The sequence below is a fragment of the Schistocerca piceifrons genome, chromosome 3 (genome assembly GCF_021461385.2).
Source record: "Schistocerca piceifrons isolate TAMUIC-IGC-003096 chromosome 3, iqSchPice1.1, whole genome shotgun sequence".
In the NCBI taxonomy this organism is placed as follows: domain Eukaryota; kingdom Metazoa; phylum Arthropoda; class Insecta; order Orthoptera; family Acrididae; genus Schistocerca; species Schistocerca piceifrons.
In genome coordinates this window covers 446,792,615-446,813,963 of record NC_060140.1, presented here as the reverse complement: position 1 = coordinate 446,813,963, position 21,349 = coordinate 446,792,615, and the positions used below count along the sequence as shown (strand labels likewise).

Genomic DNA, 21,349 nt, shown 5'->3' with positions numbered 1-21,349 from the left:
GTCCTACCTTTTTGTTCATGAGCGATGTTTCATCGTCAACGGGCTATTCGTGACAGTGTCATTGTTCTTGTGCAAGTAGATAATGTGACAGTGTTGGGGGCTGGAGCATACCTTCCTGATTACACTCTGAAAAGACGAATACTGCAGAAAAAAGTAGGATTGCGGAAACTTGAAGCTGGCGTGTAACAACACCAGTACACGATATTGAACTTGTGAATACACCACTGCAGAAACTTTTTAACACATTGCAGTTGAACCATACTTTTGCGTTTCCCAGGTCGGTGGACACAGTTCAGCCCGAATTTCAGAAGGCTTCACTATAGAGCAAATGCGCGACTGTCAACGGGAAGTTTCATGATGATTATAGACTCTACCGATTAACTTTTTCTGAGTGAAATATACATCACGACTGGGCGAAAGTAATATTTCCTGACTAATCACTGTTTTACACAGAGAATTTAATGTTCAGCACATGTATCTAGGCCGCAGGCTGTCTGTTTCGACCTCCAGTACCCCCGTGTAACATATCTCAGTGGCCGTGTGTCGGTGATACCTTCGGGCTGGTTGGGTTCAAGTGCAGCTGGTTATTATACTCACGTAATTGGTAATGTTATGCTTCCATCTGTTCCCCAACTACGCTTCTTGACAAAAAAAGTAAAACAACGAGAAGGGAAGAAAGAAAAGAACTGAAACTTCATGTACTGAGAGGGTATGTTATGTTATACCAGTGATTACAAAATCGAGACAAAATTACGAAGAGCTTGGCCGTATTAGAACAATTATCATTATGTCGATGCACCACCTCTGGCCTGGATGCATGCACTGTTTCGGTTTATAGTTCTGAGGCAAGCTGGCCCGCTCACAACTGTTGTAATTCGTTCCTTGATGTCTGGATACCGGCGCTGACGTCCGAGTTGGTCTCACACATGCTCTGTCGGGAACATTTCTGGCAATCTTGCTAATGACAAGTTTAGTACCTCGGCTTCACACAGATATTTCATGGAAACACGTACTGTATGTGGATGAACATTATCCTGTTGAAAAATGACACTACCATACTGTCACATGAGAGGTAACACGTCAGGATGCAGGATATCCGTTACGTATTGTTTTGCCATCAGAGTTCCCTCGGTCACTACCAACCGTGACGTGAAGTAATACCTGCTCTGCCTCTTCAAAACATTGGAAGGACGAGATTTTTCCCCAGGTCACCGTCATACCCGTCGACGATGGTCATCGGATTAGCACAGAACCGCAATTCATTGTTGAACACAGTGCGATGTCACTCTTGAGAAGTCCATGGTTCCCAGTCGTGACACCACTCTCCAAGCATCTGTTTGCGTTGTGGACTTAACATCAGCCTATGCATTTCGCGATATGGCTGCTGCTAGTTTCTGACCAATGTTTCAGGCTGACACACTAAGTTCCAGGGAGTTCATTACTTGGTTCTCGGATGGCAGGTGCACATGTGAAGAGGTTATGATGTGCATCTACATCTACATCTACATACATACTCCGCATTCCACCATACGGTGCGTGGCGGAGGGTACCTCGTACCACAACTAGCATCTCCTCTCCCTGTTCCACTCCCAAACAGAACGAGGGAAAAATGACTGCCTATATGACTCTGTACGAGCCCTAATCTCTCTTATCTTTGTGGTCTTTCCGCGAAATATAAGTTGGCGGCAGTAAAACTATACTGCAGTCAGCCTCAAATGCTGGTTCTCTAAATTTCCTCAGTAGCGATTCACGAAAAGAACGCCTCCTTTCCTCCAGAGACTCCCACCCGAGTTCCTGAAGCATTTCCGTAACACTCGCGTGATGATCAAACCTACCAGTAACAAATCTAGCAGCCCGCCTCTGAATTGCTTCTATGTCCTCCCTCAATCCGACCTGATAGGGATCCCAAACGCTCGAGCAGTATTCAAGAATCGGTCGTATTAGTGTTTTATAAGCGGTCTCCTTTATAGATGAACCACATCTTCCCAAAATTCTACCAATGAACCGAAGACGACTATCCGCCTTCCCCACAACTGCAATTACATGCTTGTCCCACTTCATATCGCTCTGCAATGTTACGCCCAAATATTTAACCGACGTGACTACGTGACTGTGTCAAGCGCTACGCTACTAATGGAGTATTCAAACATTACGGGATTCTTTTTCCTATTCATCTGCATTAATTTACATTTATCTATATTTAGAGTTAGCTGCCATTGTTTACACCAATCACGAATACTGTCCAAGTCATCTCGTATCCTCCTACAGTCACTCAACGCCGTACCTTCCCGTACACCACAGCATCATCAGCAAACAGCCGCACATTGCTATTCACTCATTTATGTAGATAGAAAACAAGAGCGGACCTACCACACTTCCCTGAGGCACTCCAAATGATACCCTCACCTCCGATGAACACTCACCATCGAGGACAACGGACTGGGTTCTGTTACTTCAGAAGTCTTCGAGCCACTCACATGTTTGGGAACCAATCCCAGATGCTCGTACCTTAGTTAGGAGTCTGCAGTGAGGCACCGAGTCAAACGCTTGCCGGAAGTCAAGGATTATGGCATCCGTCTGTGCTTGGTGCCCAATATGGCGAGCCTCCATTGCGGTGGGCAGACACGGACGACCGGTACTTTGGCGACGAGTATGCTTGCCCTCGCGTTCCTATGTGGTCCTTACTGGGCCACTGTCACATCCCTGTGCCCCAAAAATCTGGATACTGTACGTTTCGACCAGTCAGCCAAAGGGATACCCATCCCGAGCCGCTTTTAAGACTGATACACGTTCTCACACGGGTACGTGGCTTCTTCGCGTCCTACAGTGTGATCACTCAACATTTCATCCTCTTCACGCCCCTTATACATCCTACCAGGATCCATTTAAAATGAACAGCACTAATGTACTCTGGTGGCCATTATATCTATGACAGAGAACTGTAACTCTAACCGTTTACGTAGGTGTTTAGGTACGCGAAGCCACAATGACATGCGACCGTGTCTTCTGGTTACTTCACTCTTCTTCTCAGGCAGTGAATATCCTAAGGGGTGCATCTGTTTACAGTAGCATGTGTCCAGCGAACATATCATATTCGAAAGTGGTTTGCAGAACGGAATGGAATTTTTTTTCTCGACTGGCTTCCAGCACCAGACCTCAGCGCATTGAGAATGGATAGGGGGACCTTGCGAAAAAATTTTTCTGAGCCCACCCCAAGAACACTCGATGATCCGTGTGATCTGCCACTTCTCTAGTTTTACTATACGCAGCAGGGAGATGTTTCATTTTTTAGGTGTAGAATTCTGTGCTTCTTTATCGTTTATCGTGTTTAGAAAATTGGGTGCTGGAGTGGATATATTTTAATAGACACAGCAGGTACATTTGTTGATCGTGAGTTGAAATAGGACAGAGGTAAGGATGGGATCCATTGTCATGTTGGTATATTTCTAGAGTCGTAATGGAATGAAATAAAGTCCTGCTCATGCACACAGTCGTAGACATCCTAGGAAGTTGTCTCTTGGTAAACGTGGCATCTTTTTCGGGATAGAATTGATACGATTAGTAGACGATCGACTAAAGAAATCATTCAACGGAACTGGGTGTCTCACGTAAGGAGTATAAGGAGTAGGGTCGGCGGACGTGTCTCGCGCTACATGACATTATTGTGAGCCATTTACTGTATCAGTTACGCGTCTCAAAGAATGTTCCATTTTTGAGGTCTGGAGCCGGTCGTGTCTCAGCGCCATTCGGACATAGAACGTTTCTCGTTGTCGGCCTGTATATATTCTACTAGACGTGGCAGGCACATTCACTAAACCGGTTGCCGTTGTGCAACGCTGATAACGTTAAGCGCACAGGAAGTTGGCATCCGGTATGAGTCTGCAGGAGCGATAATTGCTTCTGGCAGTGCAAGCAAAATCTTCATCCGCTACCTCGCTAATATGATAATTTCGATAACCAGTCACATTACGAGAATCGAAATTCAAGCCTTGAGCAGCAGAAGCACTACCTGCTCTTACAGTAGCTACAGTCAATCAACCATTAACTTGAATAAAAGTGTCTTCACTACTAACACTAGACTTTCTAAATTGCATGAGCAGGACTTTATTTACAACTATTAACTAGACAATTACGACCACTTGCCTAACAAGCGGTAAGTCCATCTTTGGCACGGGTAACAAGGCGATGGATTGTGGCGCGGAAGCAGTGATGCCTTGGCAAGTCGTTGCAGAGAGTTGGCACCACATCTGCTCTCACAAGTCATCTAATTCCCATAAATTTCGGGAAGGGTGGCGATGAGCTCTGACGCCACGTTTAATCACATAAAAGGTATGTTCGATATGTATCAGATTTGCCGAGTTGGGGCGCCAGTGCATCAGTTGGAACTGTTCCTTCAAACACTCCATCACACTCTTTACTTTGTGACATGGCACTTACCTCGCTGAAATACGCCACTGCTGCCGGGAAGCATGATAGTCATGAAGGGGTGCGCGTGGTCTGCAGCCAGGGTATGATACTTCTTGTCCGCCATATGGCCTTGCACGAGCTCCATTGGCTCCTTGGATGCCCCCATGAATGGTCACTAGAGCCTAATGGATTCGCCGCCAGCTTGTCCCGCAGTAGAGGTGTCAAAGAATTGCCCCCCTCAAAGACGAAGAAGGCGTCGGGATTCATCACACCACGCAACATTCTGTCACTGCGCCAACGTCCAGTGGCAATGTTCACGTGAGCATTTCAGTTGTTGATGCCGATATCGCGGTGTTAACATGGCCACATGCATGGGTCGTCGGCTGCGATGGCCCAACGTAAGGAGAGTTCGGTGCATTGAGTGTTCAAACACACTTGTACTCTGCCCAGCATTTAAGTCTGATGCTTTTTCTGCTACAGCTCACCGCCAGTCCCGTTTTACCAGTCTGCCTATGACATCCATCATCAGAAATGAGGGCTGGCCGCCCAATCCCACGACATTTTAACGTGTTTCACCTTCGTTTCGCCACGTGTTAAACACACCCACCACAGAACTTCTCGAACACCGGACAAGTCTTGCAGTTTCCGAAATGCTCGTGCCGAGCCTCCGGGCCATCACAATCAGCTCTCGGTCAAACTCAGAGAGATAGCGCGCTTCCCCATTCTACTCACGGACAGCACGCTCACTGACTCTACATACGCCGTGCGTGTGTCTGACCAGAAGTCATTCCTCGCCAGTTGAGGCTGCTATCGCCTAGACGGCTTTATATCTGTAGTAGGTCGGTCGTCATAATGTTCTGGCTGGTCAGTGTAATTCCACTGTGGCTCTATACAATCGTCAACGTGACAATGGACCACACTCTTATCGCTATATTACGCACCTCATGATCAGTAAATGTGCCAGCCGTGTCTAGGTGAGTACATACACGCCAACAGCAAGAAATTTTCTAATTACGCAATAAAACAACACCGAATCCTACACCTAAAACCTGAAACATCTGTCTGCCTGGTCTACTGAAACAAGAACCTGACACAAATCCCGCCTGCCGACCGCACTCCCTAGGTGGTGTTTATTTTTATCAATAAAGGTGACGTTCAACCCTTTACCTCCGCCATGATCTAACCAAAACCCAATGATCTTCCCAAAATTTCCTTGGTATGTAGCTCTCCATTGCATGAATGCACAACACAGAGCTTTAATGACGTGAGATCCGAGAGAGTAAACCCGTGTGCCCGCCTGCCGCACCTCTAGTTTTACTTGGCGCGACAGGCAAATTTACCAAAATGGATATGGCTGATAACGCCGACAACGCCGAGGGCTCTGTGCAAGCGCGACCACAGTAAGTCTCACTGCTAGTCTGATTTGGATTGCTGCAAATTTCTCTCCTGTGCCAACCACTTCATCACAGTAGCACTTGCAACCTACGTCCTAAATTATTTGCTGGATGTATTCGAGTCTCTGAATTCCTCTATAGTTTTTATCCCCTACAACTCCGTCTAGTACCATGGAAGTTATTCCCTGATGTCTTAACAGAAGTCCCGTCATCCTGTCCCTTCTCCTTGTCAGTGTTTTCCACACATTCCTTCCCTCTCCGATTCGGCCCAGAACCTCCTCATTCCTTACCAGTCCACTTAATTTTCAACATTCGTCTGTAGCGCCACACCTCAATGCTTCGATTCTCTTCTGATCCGGTTTCCCCACTGTCCATGTTCCTCTGCTCCAAGCGTATAACCTCAGGAATTTCTTCCTCAAATTAAGGCCTATGTTTGATACTAGTAGTATTTTCTTTGACAGGAATTCCCTCTTTGTCAGTGCTAGTCCGCCTTTTATTTCCTCCTTGCTCCGTCCATCATACGTTATTTTGCTGCCTAGGTCGCAGAATTTCTCCACATCATCTACTTCGTGACCGTCAACCCTAATGTTAAGTTTCTCGTTGTTCTCGTATCTTCTACTTCTCATTACTTTCGTCTTTCTTCGATTTACTGTCAATCCATAGTCTGTACTCATCAGAATGTTCATTCCAGTCAACAGATCCTGTAATTCTTCTTCACTTTCACTGGAGGTAGCGATGTCGTCAACGAATCTTATTGATATCTTTTCAACTTCAATTTTAGTTCCACTCTTGAACCTCTCTTCTATTTCCAACTGGCTTCTTCGAGTATAGACAGAACTGTTGGGGTGAAAGACTGCGTCCCTGTGTTGCACGCTTTTTAATCCAAGCACTTCGTTCTTGGTCTTCCACTCTCATTGTTCCCTCTTGTATATGTTGTATATTACCCATCTCTCCCTATAGTTCATGCCTATTTTCCTCAGAATTTCAAACATTTTGCACATATGACCAGGTCGCCAGATCCTATCAACGTGAGTTGACTTTTCTTTAGTCTTGCTTCCATTATCAAACGCAACGTCAGAACTGCCTCTCTTGTCCCTTAATCTTCCCTAAAACCACACTGATCGTCGTCTAGCACATCCTGAACTTTCTTTTCCATTCTTCTGATCAGTACTCTTGTCAGCAACTTGAATGCATGAACTGTTAAGCTAATGGTGCGATAATTCTGGCGCTTGTCAGCTCTTGCGCATTTCGGAACTGTATGGATGATATATTTCGAAAGTGAGACACGTAGTATATTGCGAGACTCATACACTGTACACACCAACGTGAATAGTCGTTTTATTGCCACTTCTATAAATTCTGATGGAATGTTATCCTTCCCTTCTGCCCTATTCGATGTGAAGTCTTCCAACGCTCATTTAAATTCTAATACTGGATCCCTTATGTTACCTACCACCTTTGCTTTTAATTAATTTGACAGGTGACTTGACCTTACTGTATGCTGAGTCAGTTTTTCCAACAATCATTTCCTTTGCGATTTCTTCACATTTTTCATGTAGTTATTTCGCCTTATCTTCCTTGCATTTTCCATTTATTTCATTCATAAACTTGTATTTCTGTATTCCTGAGTTTCCCAAAACATTTTTTTGTACTTCATTCTTTCATCAGCTGAAGTATTTCTTCTGTTAACCCATGGTTTCTTCGCAGTTACCTTCCACGAACCTACGTATTTCTCTGCAATGTCAGCAAGTGCCCTTTTTAATGATGTCCATTCCTCTTCAACTGAACTGCCTCTTGAGCTATTCCTTATCTCAGTATCTACAGCCTTAGATAACTTCAAGCGTATCTCTTCATTCCTCAGACCTTGGTATCCCATTTCTTTGCGCATTGATTCTTCCTGTTTATTGTCTTAAACTGGAGCCTAATCTTCATCACCACTACATTGTGATCTGAGTCTATATCTGCTCCTGTGTACGCGTATCTGGTTTCGGAGTCTCTGCTGATCATGATGTAATCTAACTAAAATCTTCCCGTATCTCCCGACATTTTCCATGTATACCTCACCCTCTTGTGATTCTTGAACAGTGTATTCGCTATTAGAAGCTGAAATTTATTGCAGAACTCGATCATTCTTTCTCCTCTCTCGTTGCTTGTACCAAGCCATTGTTCTCCCGTAAGTCTTTCTTTCACTCCTTCCCCACAACCACATTCCAGTCCCGAGTGACTGTTACATTTTCATGCCCGTTTACGTACTGAGTTTTTCTTTTTTGGGAGGGGGGGGGGGGGACATCAGTATTCTAACTGGTTTGATGCGGCCGTTCACGAATTCCTCTACTGTGTTTACCTCTTCATCCCAGAGTAGCACTTGCAACTTACGTCCTCAGATATTTCTTGGATGTGTTCCAATCTCTGTCTTCGTCTACTGTTTTAGTCCTCTACAACTCCCTCTAGTACCATGGCAGTAATCCCGTGATGTCTTAACAGATGTCCTATAATCCTGTCCCTTCTCGTTGTCAGTGTTTCCCACATATTCCTTTCCTCTCTGATTCTGCGCAAAACTTCCTCATCCCTTACCTTGTCAATCCACTTAATTTTCTACATTCGCCTGTAGCACCATATCCCAATACTTCGATTCTCTTCTGTTCCAGTTTTCCCACAGTCTATGTTTCACAATCATATAATGTTGTGCTCCAGCAGTACATTCTCAGAAGTTTCTTCCTCAACTTAAGGCCTACGTTTTGGTACTAGTAGATTTCTCTTGGCAAGACATTTCCTTTTGGCTAGTGCTAGTCTGCTTTTGATGTCCTCCTTGCTCCGTCTATCGTTGATTATTTCGCTGCCTGGCTGCAGAATTCTCTAACTTCATCCACTTCGTGAGCATGAATCCTCATAAATTTTTCGCTGTTCTCATTTCCGCTACTTCTAATTGCCTTCGTCTTCCTTCGATTTAATCTCAATCCGTATTCTGTACTCATTAGACTGATCACTACATTCAGCAAATACTGTAATTCTTCACTTTCACTCGGGATAGCAATGCCATCAGAGAACCTTCACCTTCAATTGTAATACCACTCCTGAACCTTTCTTTTATTTTCTTCATTGCTTCTTCTACACGCAGATTGAAAATAGGGGTGGATGACTACATCCCTGTCTAACATCCTTTTAATCCGAGCAAATCGTTCTTGGTCGTCCACTGTTATTATTCCATCTTGACACTTGTACATATTGTTTATTATCCGTCTCGCCCTGTAACTTTCTCCGAATTTAACATCTTGCACCATTTTACATTATCAAACGCTTCTCCGGTAAACAAATCTTATGAACGTGTCTTGATTTTTCTTTACTCTTGCTTCCGTTATCAGTCGCAATGTCAGAATTGCCTCTCTGGTGCCTTTTCCTTTCCTAAAGCCAAACTGATCGTCATCTAGCACATCCTCAATATTCTTTTCCATTCTTCTGTATATTATTCTTGTGAGCAACTTGGATGCATGAGCTGTTAAGCTGAGTGTGCGATAATTCTCGCATCTGTCAGCTCTTGCACACTTCGGAATTGCGTGGATGATATTTTACCGAAAGTCAGTTGGCATGGCGCCAGATTCACACATTCTATAAATCAACGTGAGTAGTCGTTTTGTTTCCACTTCCTCCAATGATATTAGAAATTCTGCCTTCTTTGATCCTAAGTCCTCCAATGCTCTCTTAAATTATGATTCTAATTCTGGAGCCCTCATCTCTTCTAAATCGACTCCTGTTTCTTCTTCTGTCACATCTGACAAATCTTCCGCCTCATACAGGCCTTCGCTGTAATCTTTCCACCTATCCACTCTCTCTTCCGCATTTAACAGTGGAAGTCCGGTTGCACTCTTAATGTTACCACCCTTGCTTTTAGTTTCACCAAAGGCTGTTTTGACTTTCTCGTATGCTGAGACAGTCCTTCCAACAATCATTATTCTTCTATTTCTTCACATTTTTCATGCGGCCATTCCATCTTAAGGTCTCTGCACTTTCTGTTTATGTCTTTCCTCAGTGACTTGTATTTCTGTACTTCTGAATTTCCCTGAACATTTTTGTACTTCCTTCGTTCAACGATCAACTCAAGTATTTCTCCTGATACCAGTGGTTTCTTCGCAGTTACCTTCTTTGTACCTACGTTTTCCTTCCAACTTCTGCATTGCCCTTTTCAGAGATTTCCATTCCTCTTCAACTGTACTGCCTCCTGAGCTATTCCTTATTGCTGTATGTATGGCATTAGAAAACTTCAAGCGTATCTCGTAATTCCTTAATACTTCGGTGTCCCACTTCATTGCGTACCGATTCTTTCACACTAATGTCTTAAACTTCAGCTTGAATTACCCATTAAATATCCTCATATACTTTCTGTGTCTCCTCATTTTCAACTTACGACTTCGGAATGTGTATCTGAACTGTCGTTGTCGGTGTTCGTCTGCTGTTGATATGATGAGATCAACATTATCACTAATGTGTTCATAGTAACACACTCTCTGCCCTACCTTCCTATTCGTAACGAACACTACTCTCGTAATATCATCTTCTACTGCAGTTGCATCTAGATTGAATCTTTGCATTTCCCGTTTCATATTATCTACCGCGTAGACCATTTTCCTTTCGTTGGCGTTCAACCTTTTCCTCCTGGTCACCTATCCCTTGGCAGTCCCGTCCAGGACATCCGAATGGAGCACTATCCCGGAATCTTTTGTCAAAGGAGAGATCATCATAACACTTTTTCATCTACAGGCCGCATGTCCTATGGATACACATTATGTTTCCTGAAAGCAGTTGTGTCCATTTCCTTCTGCATCCTCATGACGTTGAACATTGCTGATTCTTCCGCCTTTAGATGCAGTTTCCCACCGTAAGGGCAAGAGAGTGCTCTGAACCGCTGTCCGCTCCTTCGCCCTCTTTACAAGACCATTGGTAGAGTGAGTGTGTCTTCTTATGCCGGAAGTCTTCGTCCGTCAAAGATGATCATTTATAATCGAAATTTGAGCAGTGGTGAGTTCGAAACTGGGATTTTTTTTTTTGTCAAAGGAACCGTCCTGGCGCTCAAAGGGATGGGTGGCGGCAAAGTGGGTAGGAGTCGCAACCCGAGGCCTAGTCACCATTCCCCGTTCCCACCACCCAGGAACCAAGGACAGAGTAGGGAATGTAGAATGGAGGTACAAAGAACATCAATGCTTTTTTATTTATTTTTCCCTTTTTTAATTGTTATTAAAAGCACAGCGAACAGCAGGAAACCGACGTCGCGATGAGGAGGCCGCGGCAAGTTGCCGGCTGGGTGAGACTAACGACGTATAGTGTTTCAAGGGAGAACATCCCGAAACCTGAGCGGTTCTAAGAGTGGAAAAGCCATGGGTCAAATCCTCGTCCGCAGTTGGTGGTCTAGTGGCTAATGTTACTGTCTCTGGATCACGGGGTCCCGGGTTCGATTCTCGGCCGCATTGGGGATTTCTCTGCCCGGGGACAAGGTGTTTGTGTTGCCCTCACCATTTCATCATCATCATCATCATTCGTGACAGCGACTAGATTGTATTTGGAAAAAAGGGACTGTGTAAAAATTGGGGCTTTGTACGGCCTTTGATGAGCGCGCATTTGAGCTCCCCACAAACTAAACATCATCACCATCAACTGCTCATTGCTGAAACATACCAGCTCTATTGCACTACTGCGAAAATTGGAGAAAAATTGTCTGTATTTGGGATTGCGGACAACTAGACAGTGGCGTTAATTGAGGAAATGCCAACAATCAAAGACTTTTCTCGCCGTCAGCAAACAAGTAGTGAGTTGCGTATCCACAAATCCGCGGAAAGAGGATCAGGTGAGGAGGTAGGTGGCATACTGGTAACTAGGGCCTGCATCTGTCGTACCCACGAACTAGACACTAGACACCTATCGCTGATCCGCACGCCAGGCGATGCTCGTCTGTGTCCAGAACATCGCAGGCGACAAAGTGAATCCCGTAAAGGCACGACCGGCATACTTATTTCCCACTGTCAGAAAGGTACCACGCAGACTGGACCCCAGTGACAAGATAAGAGCAGATATTGATCGCCAGACGGCACGCCAGTCGACCTGAGGATGCTTCCCCTATAACAGATTCGGTAACCTGTGATGCTGAAGGAAGCCATAGATCGCCTTCGTGGATGCCAAGCACATTGGCGATATTACAGTATGGACGTAGCTCAGTTCGAGGAAAAAAAGGTGGAAGTAAAAGGAACTCTGAAAGTTCACAGGGGCTGAGAGAGAGCGTGCTGCAAGGGCCTCCAGCAACAGGCTGGTAAGGTCTGTAGAGAACGGCGCCACAGCACCATTTCAGAGCTGACGAAAAGGGCTATTACTCTGTCAGGGACATAATAGAGACCTAAACCGCCCATGCAATGTTGGAGGTGAGGATCTAGTACTTTATCTTGAACAGCAAGCCGTGGCAAAGATATGTACGAATGCTGCTTTCATGACGTGGGCCACGAAAGGTGGAACAGGAAGTGTCTGTACCACGTGGGGAATACGTGACGTCAAATATACATTTACATATTGCATCAGTTGAAGAAGACACAGTGCTAGTGAACGTTGAGTAGGCGTCGGAAGCTGAAGGGAATCGTGCGCAGCAAGTGACTTGCGAAATCGGGTCCTAATCATCAGATAGTAGAGGCTACACGCATTGGAGCAGCGCCGTCAGTATGACATTGCGCTTGATTTTAAGACGTTTAGACAGCTACCAGAAACTTCGCCGTTGGTGGTAACTTATGCAATCACTCCCTGAATCAGCACCACTATGAAGAACGAAGACGAGATCGTCTCCATGAGCAGTACAGCTGATTACATGGCCACCGAGAGACGTCCCCGACAGGCGTTGACAGAGACTGATGAGCAATGGTTCCATGCTGAAAACATACAACAGTGCAGAGCACCGGCAGCCTTGACGCATCGAACGACGGATCTAGATGGGAGGTGTGAGACGGCCTTCATAGAGTACACAGGACGCAGCTCCACGAAGGAGACGCATCGCGACGTTGACGGTGTTATGATCCGGAGCGCCCCTTCCAAGTAGTCGTGATCGACCCGATCGAAAGCCTCGCTGAAGTCAAGTCCACGCCCACAACGAGCGTGAATAAGAATCAGTCCCGATAGCGACAGAGAACAGTGCGTATGTTATTGTCACCTCCTAAAGAAGTTTGATCAAGGGAAACCACGTACCGGGCCGTCCGTTTAAGCCGTGAGGCCAATAGCGGGGTAAAGATCTTCGTGTCGCTGACGAATAACGGCAAGGCGGGAACCGCATATACCCTGATGTACCCTGAGACTTATGGATGGGAATACCGTCAAGGAAACCGTCGAGATCTGCAACAGAGGTGACGTAAGGTCCCAACAAATTTCCGATCCCAATGGAGCAGTTAGAGTACGAAACATACGGGAAAAATTTAGTGCGAGGCCGTCAAGGCCGCTTGGATAGCATCATGGATTTCGTCCTCTGTGACGCTGGCAAGCAGATTCATCATTTCATCGTCAGGAACCGACCCAAATGAGAGTTGAGAGAGTACCGTTATGGTGGGATGGTGGTGATGAAGTGCAGAGTACATCATAACCTAAGGTTCATGGAGGGCAGAACCTAAACCACGTTGGGTATCTAATCGCCACCGTAAGAACATTAATCAAAGTCCACCGATGGTGGCGCCATTCTGCTATCACACGGTACACAGACGGACGCCCCTGTGTTAACCAATCATGTGTGCCCATTCTGACCAAAGCTCAAAGCTCCTTCAAAATGACGTCGAGAGAGGGACGTGAGCTGTGCCTTCGCACAATTCACCATCGCCTGACGCTCTAGCTAATAAGGAATCACAGTACATTCCCAGAGAATGGCGAAGTAGAAATCCTCAAGCAGAAATCCTGGGTTCGTCGCCGCCACGCCGCGGCCTCCCTTCTGTAACCAAACAAGACCTTGCAGACGGCAGGCTTTGCATAGATGACCCACCGCGCCAGGACAGACGACGCGCTATCCACGTGGCCTCGATGAGCTGCCAGCACTCGAGTGAAGTAAGACGAACCACGTCCAATTTCCACAGTCCTGTCCGCGCAACACCCTTTGGTGACAGAAACTCATGGTACAGATACATGGATCATGGTCAGAGAATGCAACAGGCCAGACTCCAGCAGGAAATATGAACTCGTCGAGACTAGTGGAAGAGTGGCTAGAGAAACGTGTAAACCCTTGACGATCACAATGAAAATGCTCTCAAGGGTCCACAAGGTTGAGGTGCTGGAGAATTGCCGTTAGCGCTACGTATAGAGAGTGATGCAGCAGCTGGTCTTTGGGCGCCTGGGTGTAGTTAAAGTCGCCTCGCATGATCAATGCAACCTGCTGATCCAGGAAGAGAGTCAGCAGCGACCCGAACCAGATGGTGCATAGGTTTTGTGGTCCTGATGCCACTAAACGTGAGAGCTATACCTCTCGGATGAGGGAGATAGGCAACTGTACCAGCATGAATACTGTCATGTAAGAGGATCGCCACCCCACTACCTGTAGCGGAAGCATGGGACATGTGTGCCGTAAATCCATGGGGAGCACAACAGGTTGCAATGTCCATCTCCTGAAGGAGGATGTTGACGTCCGCAGAATACAGCATTTCACAGAGTAAGGTCAGATTGTGAAGTGGGTTGACTGATACTAACATTGACCGTGGCTATGAGAGAAGTCTGGAACGCTGCCATCACCAGGAGAACAGGTGATGCAAACATGAGAGAAGCACAGGGAGCCATCCTCGGAAGGGCACATAATTGTGACATGGAGGGAGTCGACTCCATCAAGGGGCTTGCATCGCTGTATATACCATCACACACCAAGCGATGCTCGTTTGAGTCCATAACATCACAGGCGAAAAAGAATGGGATGCATACAAGGTGAATCTCGTGAAGGTATACTTGCTCCCCATTGAAAGTCCGCCCACGAGACAGGCGTCTCACCAGGCCGGTTCGGTTGAACACTATCAGGGGTGCGCTCACAGGTAGCGTCAGACACAGAAAGGGAGGCAAGTGCATCAGACGCAGGTGGGTGAAAGTCGTTCGTTATCCGTGGGTAGATGCTGACGGGAAGTAGAGAAGGGGAGAGACGTAGCTTCGTCTGGTGGCGTCAGAGGGCAGCCCATCACCAGTAGGAGAGTCGTCATCCTGTGCACACGAGTTTGTGACACTTTCAAGGTGTGACACTTGTACGGAGGGCAAATGTGTTGACATTTGCACGGAGCGTGGGACACTGTAGGCAATGGACAGAAGTAGGATACTCCGACCTGTCCGTCGCTACGTGCAACGTATTCTTGGGAAGGCTAAAGCCTATTTCCCTGTCCCCGCGCCAGTCTTGAATTTTCTGAATAGAAATCTACTCACAGTCTTCTTGAGGAGGTGCAGTGGTAGGGTTATCTGATTGTAAGCCAGTGCCTATTTCCTTGGAGCTTGTTGATCGTACTCTCAAAATGTTTCAAATGGCTCTGAGTACTACAGGGCTTAACCTCTGAGGTCATCAGTCCAACAGAACTTAGAACTACTTAAGCCTAACTAACCTAAGGACATCACGCACATCCATACCCGAGGCAGGAGTCGAACCTGCAACCATAGTGGTCTCGCGGTTCCAGACTGTAGCGCCTAGAATCACTCGGCCACTCCGGCCGGCTTGATCGTACTGAACAGGGCTTCATTGTATTAACTAAATTTCCAACGACTGGCTGAGAATTATATCGTTGATTTTCTTTGAAATCCTGCAACTTGTTTTTCTCAGTTTAAGTTTACGCCAAGGTAAAGATGGTTCTTCATGATGATGATAAAATCATAAATTATCTTTGGCATCTTTTGGTGACCCACACCCCCGGTTTTGAGTACTTATTTTGAAAAGGATCAAAACCAATATAATGGTCGGGTTACGAGTTTCAGAGCGGTCAGACACGTCAACATCAACGTATCAGCGCAGGATTCCAGGTTCATATGTTTGTTGTATGCCGTGGTGTCTTGTTATTCTTAGTGATCTATTAATATGCTTGAAAATTGTGCACACAACGAAAAAAATTCAGTTTACACCAACATTACAATAGATTCTATGCAAAGATTACTGTCATTCGGAAGGTGAACAGCGAGTAGCCGATGCAGAAGTATTATTTTAAAGAAAAAAAAGGTCCGCTTTTAAGCGATAAGACAGAAGAAATTATTCATCATATGGGAGCAGAGAAATAAACGTCTCAATAATTTTCCCAACATTTTGACTATGAAAATAAATTTTTGTTTTCAGGAGAGACACTCAGTTAATGAAACTGCAGTTAAATCAAGTTGTGACACTGCTATTCAGCTTGTAAAGAGTTGCGCAGTTGAGTTGATTTTCCGGCTTTGTTGACAGTTCGGAAACGCGGCTGCAGACAGAAGTCATACACCTATAGCGTGACGTTTGCATGATTAGTTTCATAGAAAAATTGGTCTTGTAGACTTCTGTATCCTCAATGTAAATTTGACATGCTGTGTTTTTGTGTTTAATTTTTCAATAAAATGGTAACGACATATAAATTTGTCTATTTAAATTTCGTCCTAAAAAGGCGGTCATCATAAGGCTGCAGCAGTTGCAAGAAATACCACGTTTCATCCTTAGCCGCTTCCCGTTCTTCGTATCATCAAAATATTTAAAGGGATGTTCAATTTCGGTGTTAGTTCTCATTAATACATCAGTTTTAAAAATAAACTTTGCAGGAAACGTATCCATGAGCTACTCTAAAGCGATTCATGGTTGCTCACTGCTCCCGGGTCCCTGAGACCGTATACATTGCTCTATGTCTAGTAATTTATGCAGAGTTAAATAAAATATGAAATTTATGCACACTTGCTTGACCAAGATACTCTTGTTAAAACATGCTGAAAAATAAAAGCAACCTGTCGAATAGACACGTCTCTTTGCACTCACTTCAATGGGAGTACCCACTGATATATTAAAATTAAACTGACAAGAATCTTTAAAGAACTCCCGTCTTTAGGCCACGAGTGGCCTACCGGGACCATCCGACCGCCGTGTCATCCTCAGTCGAGGATGCGGATAGGACGGGCGTGGGGTCAGCACACCGCTCTCCTGGTCGTTATGATGGTATTCTTGACCGAAGCCGCTACTATTCGGTCAGTAGATCCTCAATTGGCATCACGAGGCTGAGTCCACCCCGAAAAAATGGCAACAGAGCATGTCGGCCTGGATGATTTCCCATCCAAGTGCCGACCACGCCCGACAGCGCTTAACTTCGGTGACCTCACTGGAACCGGTGAATCCACAGCGGCAAGACCGTTGCCGACAAGAATCTTTTTTAAAGGACAAATTTAATGCTTAATTGAAAAGCTAGAAATAATTTAATAATCTACATGTATGTACTAAGGAACATAGAGAAAAGTACAAGGAAAGTCATGATGCGTTCATTTTATGTTTAAGTGGGGAGAATACTATGGTCTGGTACACTGACGTATTTAAAAAAGTATTAAAAAAACTAAACTCCTCCCGAACAGGCCATGAAGGCCCAAAGGCGCCGACCGGCCGCCGTGTCATCCCCAGCCCACAGGCGTGACTGAATGCGGATATGGAGGAGTGGTCGGCACACCACTCTCCCGGCCATATGTCAGTTTCCGGGACTGGAGCCGCTACTTCTCAATCAAGTAGCTCCTCAGTCTGCCTCACAACAGCTGAGTGCACCCCGCTTGCCAACAGCGCTCGGCAGACCGGATGGTCACCCATCCAAGTGCTAGCCTAGCCCGACAGCGCTTAACGTGCTACTGGGTATTAGAGGTGCCGGTGTGTACAGCAGTCTGGGTCACCACCTCTGAAGGTCTCGCTGTATGGTGGTACACCGTGCAATGTGTGGGATTCAAGAGCAATAAAAAGGGCTGAGATGATGTTGATCTCTGTACAGGTTCCGGAACTCTCGGAACCGAGGTGACGCAGAACTTTTTTTGATGTGTGTACAAACAATTTTCTGTTCGTTCCATGAATTCTAGAGACCAGAGAATAATGATTTATTTTTGTTAGCATAAACAGTAAAACAGTATAATGTGTTCTGGCTGAAGGAAGTCTTTACACGGTTTCCTCTGCCTTCTGCTATTCTTCTCATTTCCACATAGCTTACATTTCCTTTCATTTCATCTATCATCGTGTATGATCTCCTTCCGTCCTTTCGTTCTTCTCCCGCACATTAATCATTCCAACGCTTTATCCATGAATCAGTCCTACCGCAACACATGACCAATCGATTTCTTCTTCCTTTCTCTTATAAATTCCATTAGCCTTCTTTTCTCCCCTACTCTCTCCAGTAAGTCTTTATTTGCTCTTATAGCTACCTAAATCTTTCCAGCCTCCTCTACATCTACATCTCAAATGCTTCCAACCTCCTTTCTTTTTTTCTACTCGTTGTCCACATGTCCAGTTTACAGCTCGATATAGTGCCACTTCCAGATGAAATACTTCTGTATTTTTCTCCTGTGTTCTCTTTCTGCCTTTTACAGATAGTAATTTCCTCTTTCTGTTGACAGTTACTTTAGCTACGGCAGTTCGAGCTTTGGGCTTCCAGTGGCACCTTATATCTTCCATTACGTTGATTCTTAGTTATTTGGCTAATTTTGTCTTACAGTGATATTGGTTGTTGTGCTTCTTTTACCAGTCACCGTGCACTTTTATTTTTCCGAAATTTCCTGCTGTCCCTAAAGAGATTCTCTGTCGTAAACAGCTATTGGCGCTGGCGGCACTTCCAGAGCTCGCCTGCTGCCAACTGGCTGCACCGAGAGTCATCTGCGGGGCCGAGGGCCGGCTGCCAGACCCCACGGACTGCGGCTACTACGTGGACTGCACGAAGAACAGCGACGGCAGCTACACGTCGACCGTCAGCCCGTGTCCCGCCGGCACCTACTACGATTCCTGCCAGGGCGACTGCAGCAAAACTCAGCAACCATCCGTCTGTTCCTTTGCCTGTGATAATGATGGCATTGCCGGATTTCCACCTGAAAATCCGTCTGTGTACTTTGTGTGTACCGCTGGTAGTGTACCGACCTTAACTGTTACTAAGTGTCCTAGTGGTACTGCAATCGGTGTTGACATGACCAGTTGCATAGGTATTGCCCCCGACTGTCCAGTCAATAATGAGTCGCCTGGGCCCTCTACATGCAACGGAACTTATTATTACGGACATACGAATAACTGTTCCGTTTACTACTACTGCAGTGGCCCAGGAGCGACACCAGAAGCGACGTACTGCAACGCTGACGAATACTTCATCAGTTACAACCACAGCTGCACCAAGTTTCAGTGCACGTCGCAGGGCTTTTTTGCAGATCCAGCCGATTGTGCCTCTTTCTATTACTGCGTTGGCGATGCTTCGGAAGCGACGCAGCTTACGTGTGCGAGTGGTACTCATTTCGACAGCTCGGTTGGAGAGTGTTTACAGGGAGAGTGCACAACAGTCTGCCCCGGAAGCAGCTCGCACTTCACGTGCCCGTCCATCGGCTTTTTCGCAGATCCGTTGAACTGCAACTGGTACTACTACTGCGACAGCACGCTGCAAGCATCGCACAGTCAGTGTCCAGACGGAAGCCACTTCGATAGCACCGTGGGTAGCTGCTTGATGGGCGAGTGTCCTAGCAGGCTGGTCGGTATGGACCGGGAAGTTGGAGTGCGACCTCTGCGCTCTGTTTCTAGCCTTTCATTACGACGTGAGGAAGCCCAGATTCCATTCTGGAATTCTCGCAAGGAGACATTGCAGATGCCAAGTCCATAGACATTAAGTCGTACCTGCAGGATAGTTTTCATTACAAGTGGAGTAACAATAGTTTTTGTGACAGCTATAAGATTAATGTTACTATCGCGATATGTTTGTCAAATTTATCGCACTGGAGCAAACAAATCACCCTCTGCTCTATTTCTCAAGACTGGCTTCTTCTGAAGATCCTATTTACAAGCTGGCCTTTCTAATGTATACGTTCATATTAATTACCATTAATTTCTATTTGCCACATGTATAATCTCTGTTACCTCCGCACGTCCTTTCATTACCACTACTAGTAGTTCAGTATCGATAACACTCTAGTGATGAAGTTGTTAATACCTACACGTTGGCAGCCATATATGTAACAATACTCTGAATTACTAACAAGACGAAGGCCGTGTTTTCTTGTAACGATGTGCTTTTCTGTCAATCAATAAAAGCTAATTTATATGAATTACATTCATTAACTGTAAAACCCGTACCTAAGTATGAAATTTGTAATGACAATCAGACAACAGCACTAGCAATGTAATTAAAACAGTTTTTCTTTCCACAAAAAGTATCTAGCTTGAACGACAGATAGATAGCTGGTCTTACCTTTTAAGAAACCTATTCCCAAACAGTTAACGTATTTTCGTCATATATTAAGATTAAGAAAACAAAATAATCTCAAGGTCATCTCTCTCAGCTATTAGTTCGAGACAATTGGTGCGTTTGACTACTAGACAATGCATGTTGTAGTTGACGATGTTCACTGCTGCGCATTTTGCACAGGAGGCATGTCAAGCCACTGGCTTATTAGTGTGTAAAGGCACAAATCTATAACGGGCAGGCATTAGAGGCAATGATTGCAAGTGGTAGCCATAGTCCTTGTACTGGCACTGTGTGACAAACCAGCAGACACTGAGATACCTCACATAGAGTCTCAAACCAAAGTCTGACACATTATGCGACCCTCCATCCATATTCAGTAGACTTAGCTCTATGTTTATCACTGAACCCAATCGGTCAGGTCTCGCAGTATGAATAATTTGCTGGCAACTTTCGTTCCTGTTGTCCAATGACCTCTTTTCCAATGCTAAAACCTCACTATGGTCAAGTTTATAAAAGTATTCATCTCCTGACTACTGTTTAGTTTACCGATAACAATATATATCGGACATTTTGTGTTATATTAAGTCATAAATCTACTGAGTTCGTTACAGTGGCTCACCAGTTGTGCAAATACCGTTCTGATCAACGAAGAAAATATGCAAGGAGTCTCTATCCCACATCTGCTTGGAAAAACTGGATCGTAGTGTCGTTTCCCAGCGAAATCCGTTGTCTTCATGTCCACTCATACTGGTACATACATGGTCCATTTACCTCTGTTCATTGATTTGTATGCCAAATAAAATCACAAAATACAGAATTAAAGCTCTTTTGTTTCATTTGCATTTTATTTTTAATAATTGTTAAACTTCTCATAAAATTTGCTTTTATATTTGAGCAGCTAATACCCGGCATGTATTGCAATGCCACTCACAGGAAGAAAGTGTTTGTAATTAAATTTTGTTTATGATGTGCTTTTGGATACACAATACTTTTTTCCATCCGGTGCGTACATAATAAATTTTTGCCCATTTTGAACGGATAATGTTGATCGATTTATTCATCAGTGTTCCCCGTTACATAAATTTGAAGGAATTTGAGATCTGCGCGTTCGTCAGTGCGAGTGGTAATCCTGTACGATGATAAATTTTCTCTTGTACTTTGAATGTTGTCACTCGA

The 21,349-nt window shown here is 45.1% G+C and overlaps 1 protein-coding gene across 1 annotated transcript in view; it reads left to right on the top strand.

Moving 5' to 3' along the window:
* Window positions 1-19,591, top strand: part of LOC124788734 — a 31,812-nt gene extending 12,221 nt beyond the window's left edge. The window contains exon 2 of the mRNA XM_047256017.1: window positions 18,548-19,591. Coding sequence (XP_047111973.1) covers window positions 18,548-19,591 — 1,044 coding nt within the window. The remainder of the gene's footprint in view (window positions 1-18,547) is intronic.
* Window positions 19,592-21,349: the final 1,758 nt, after the last annotated feature.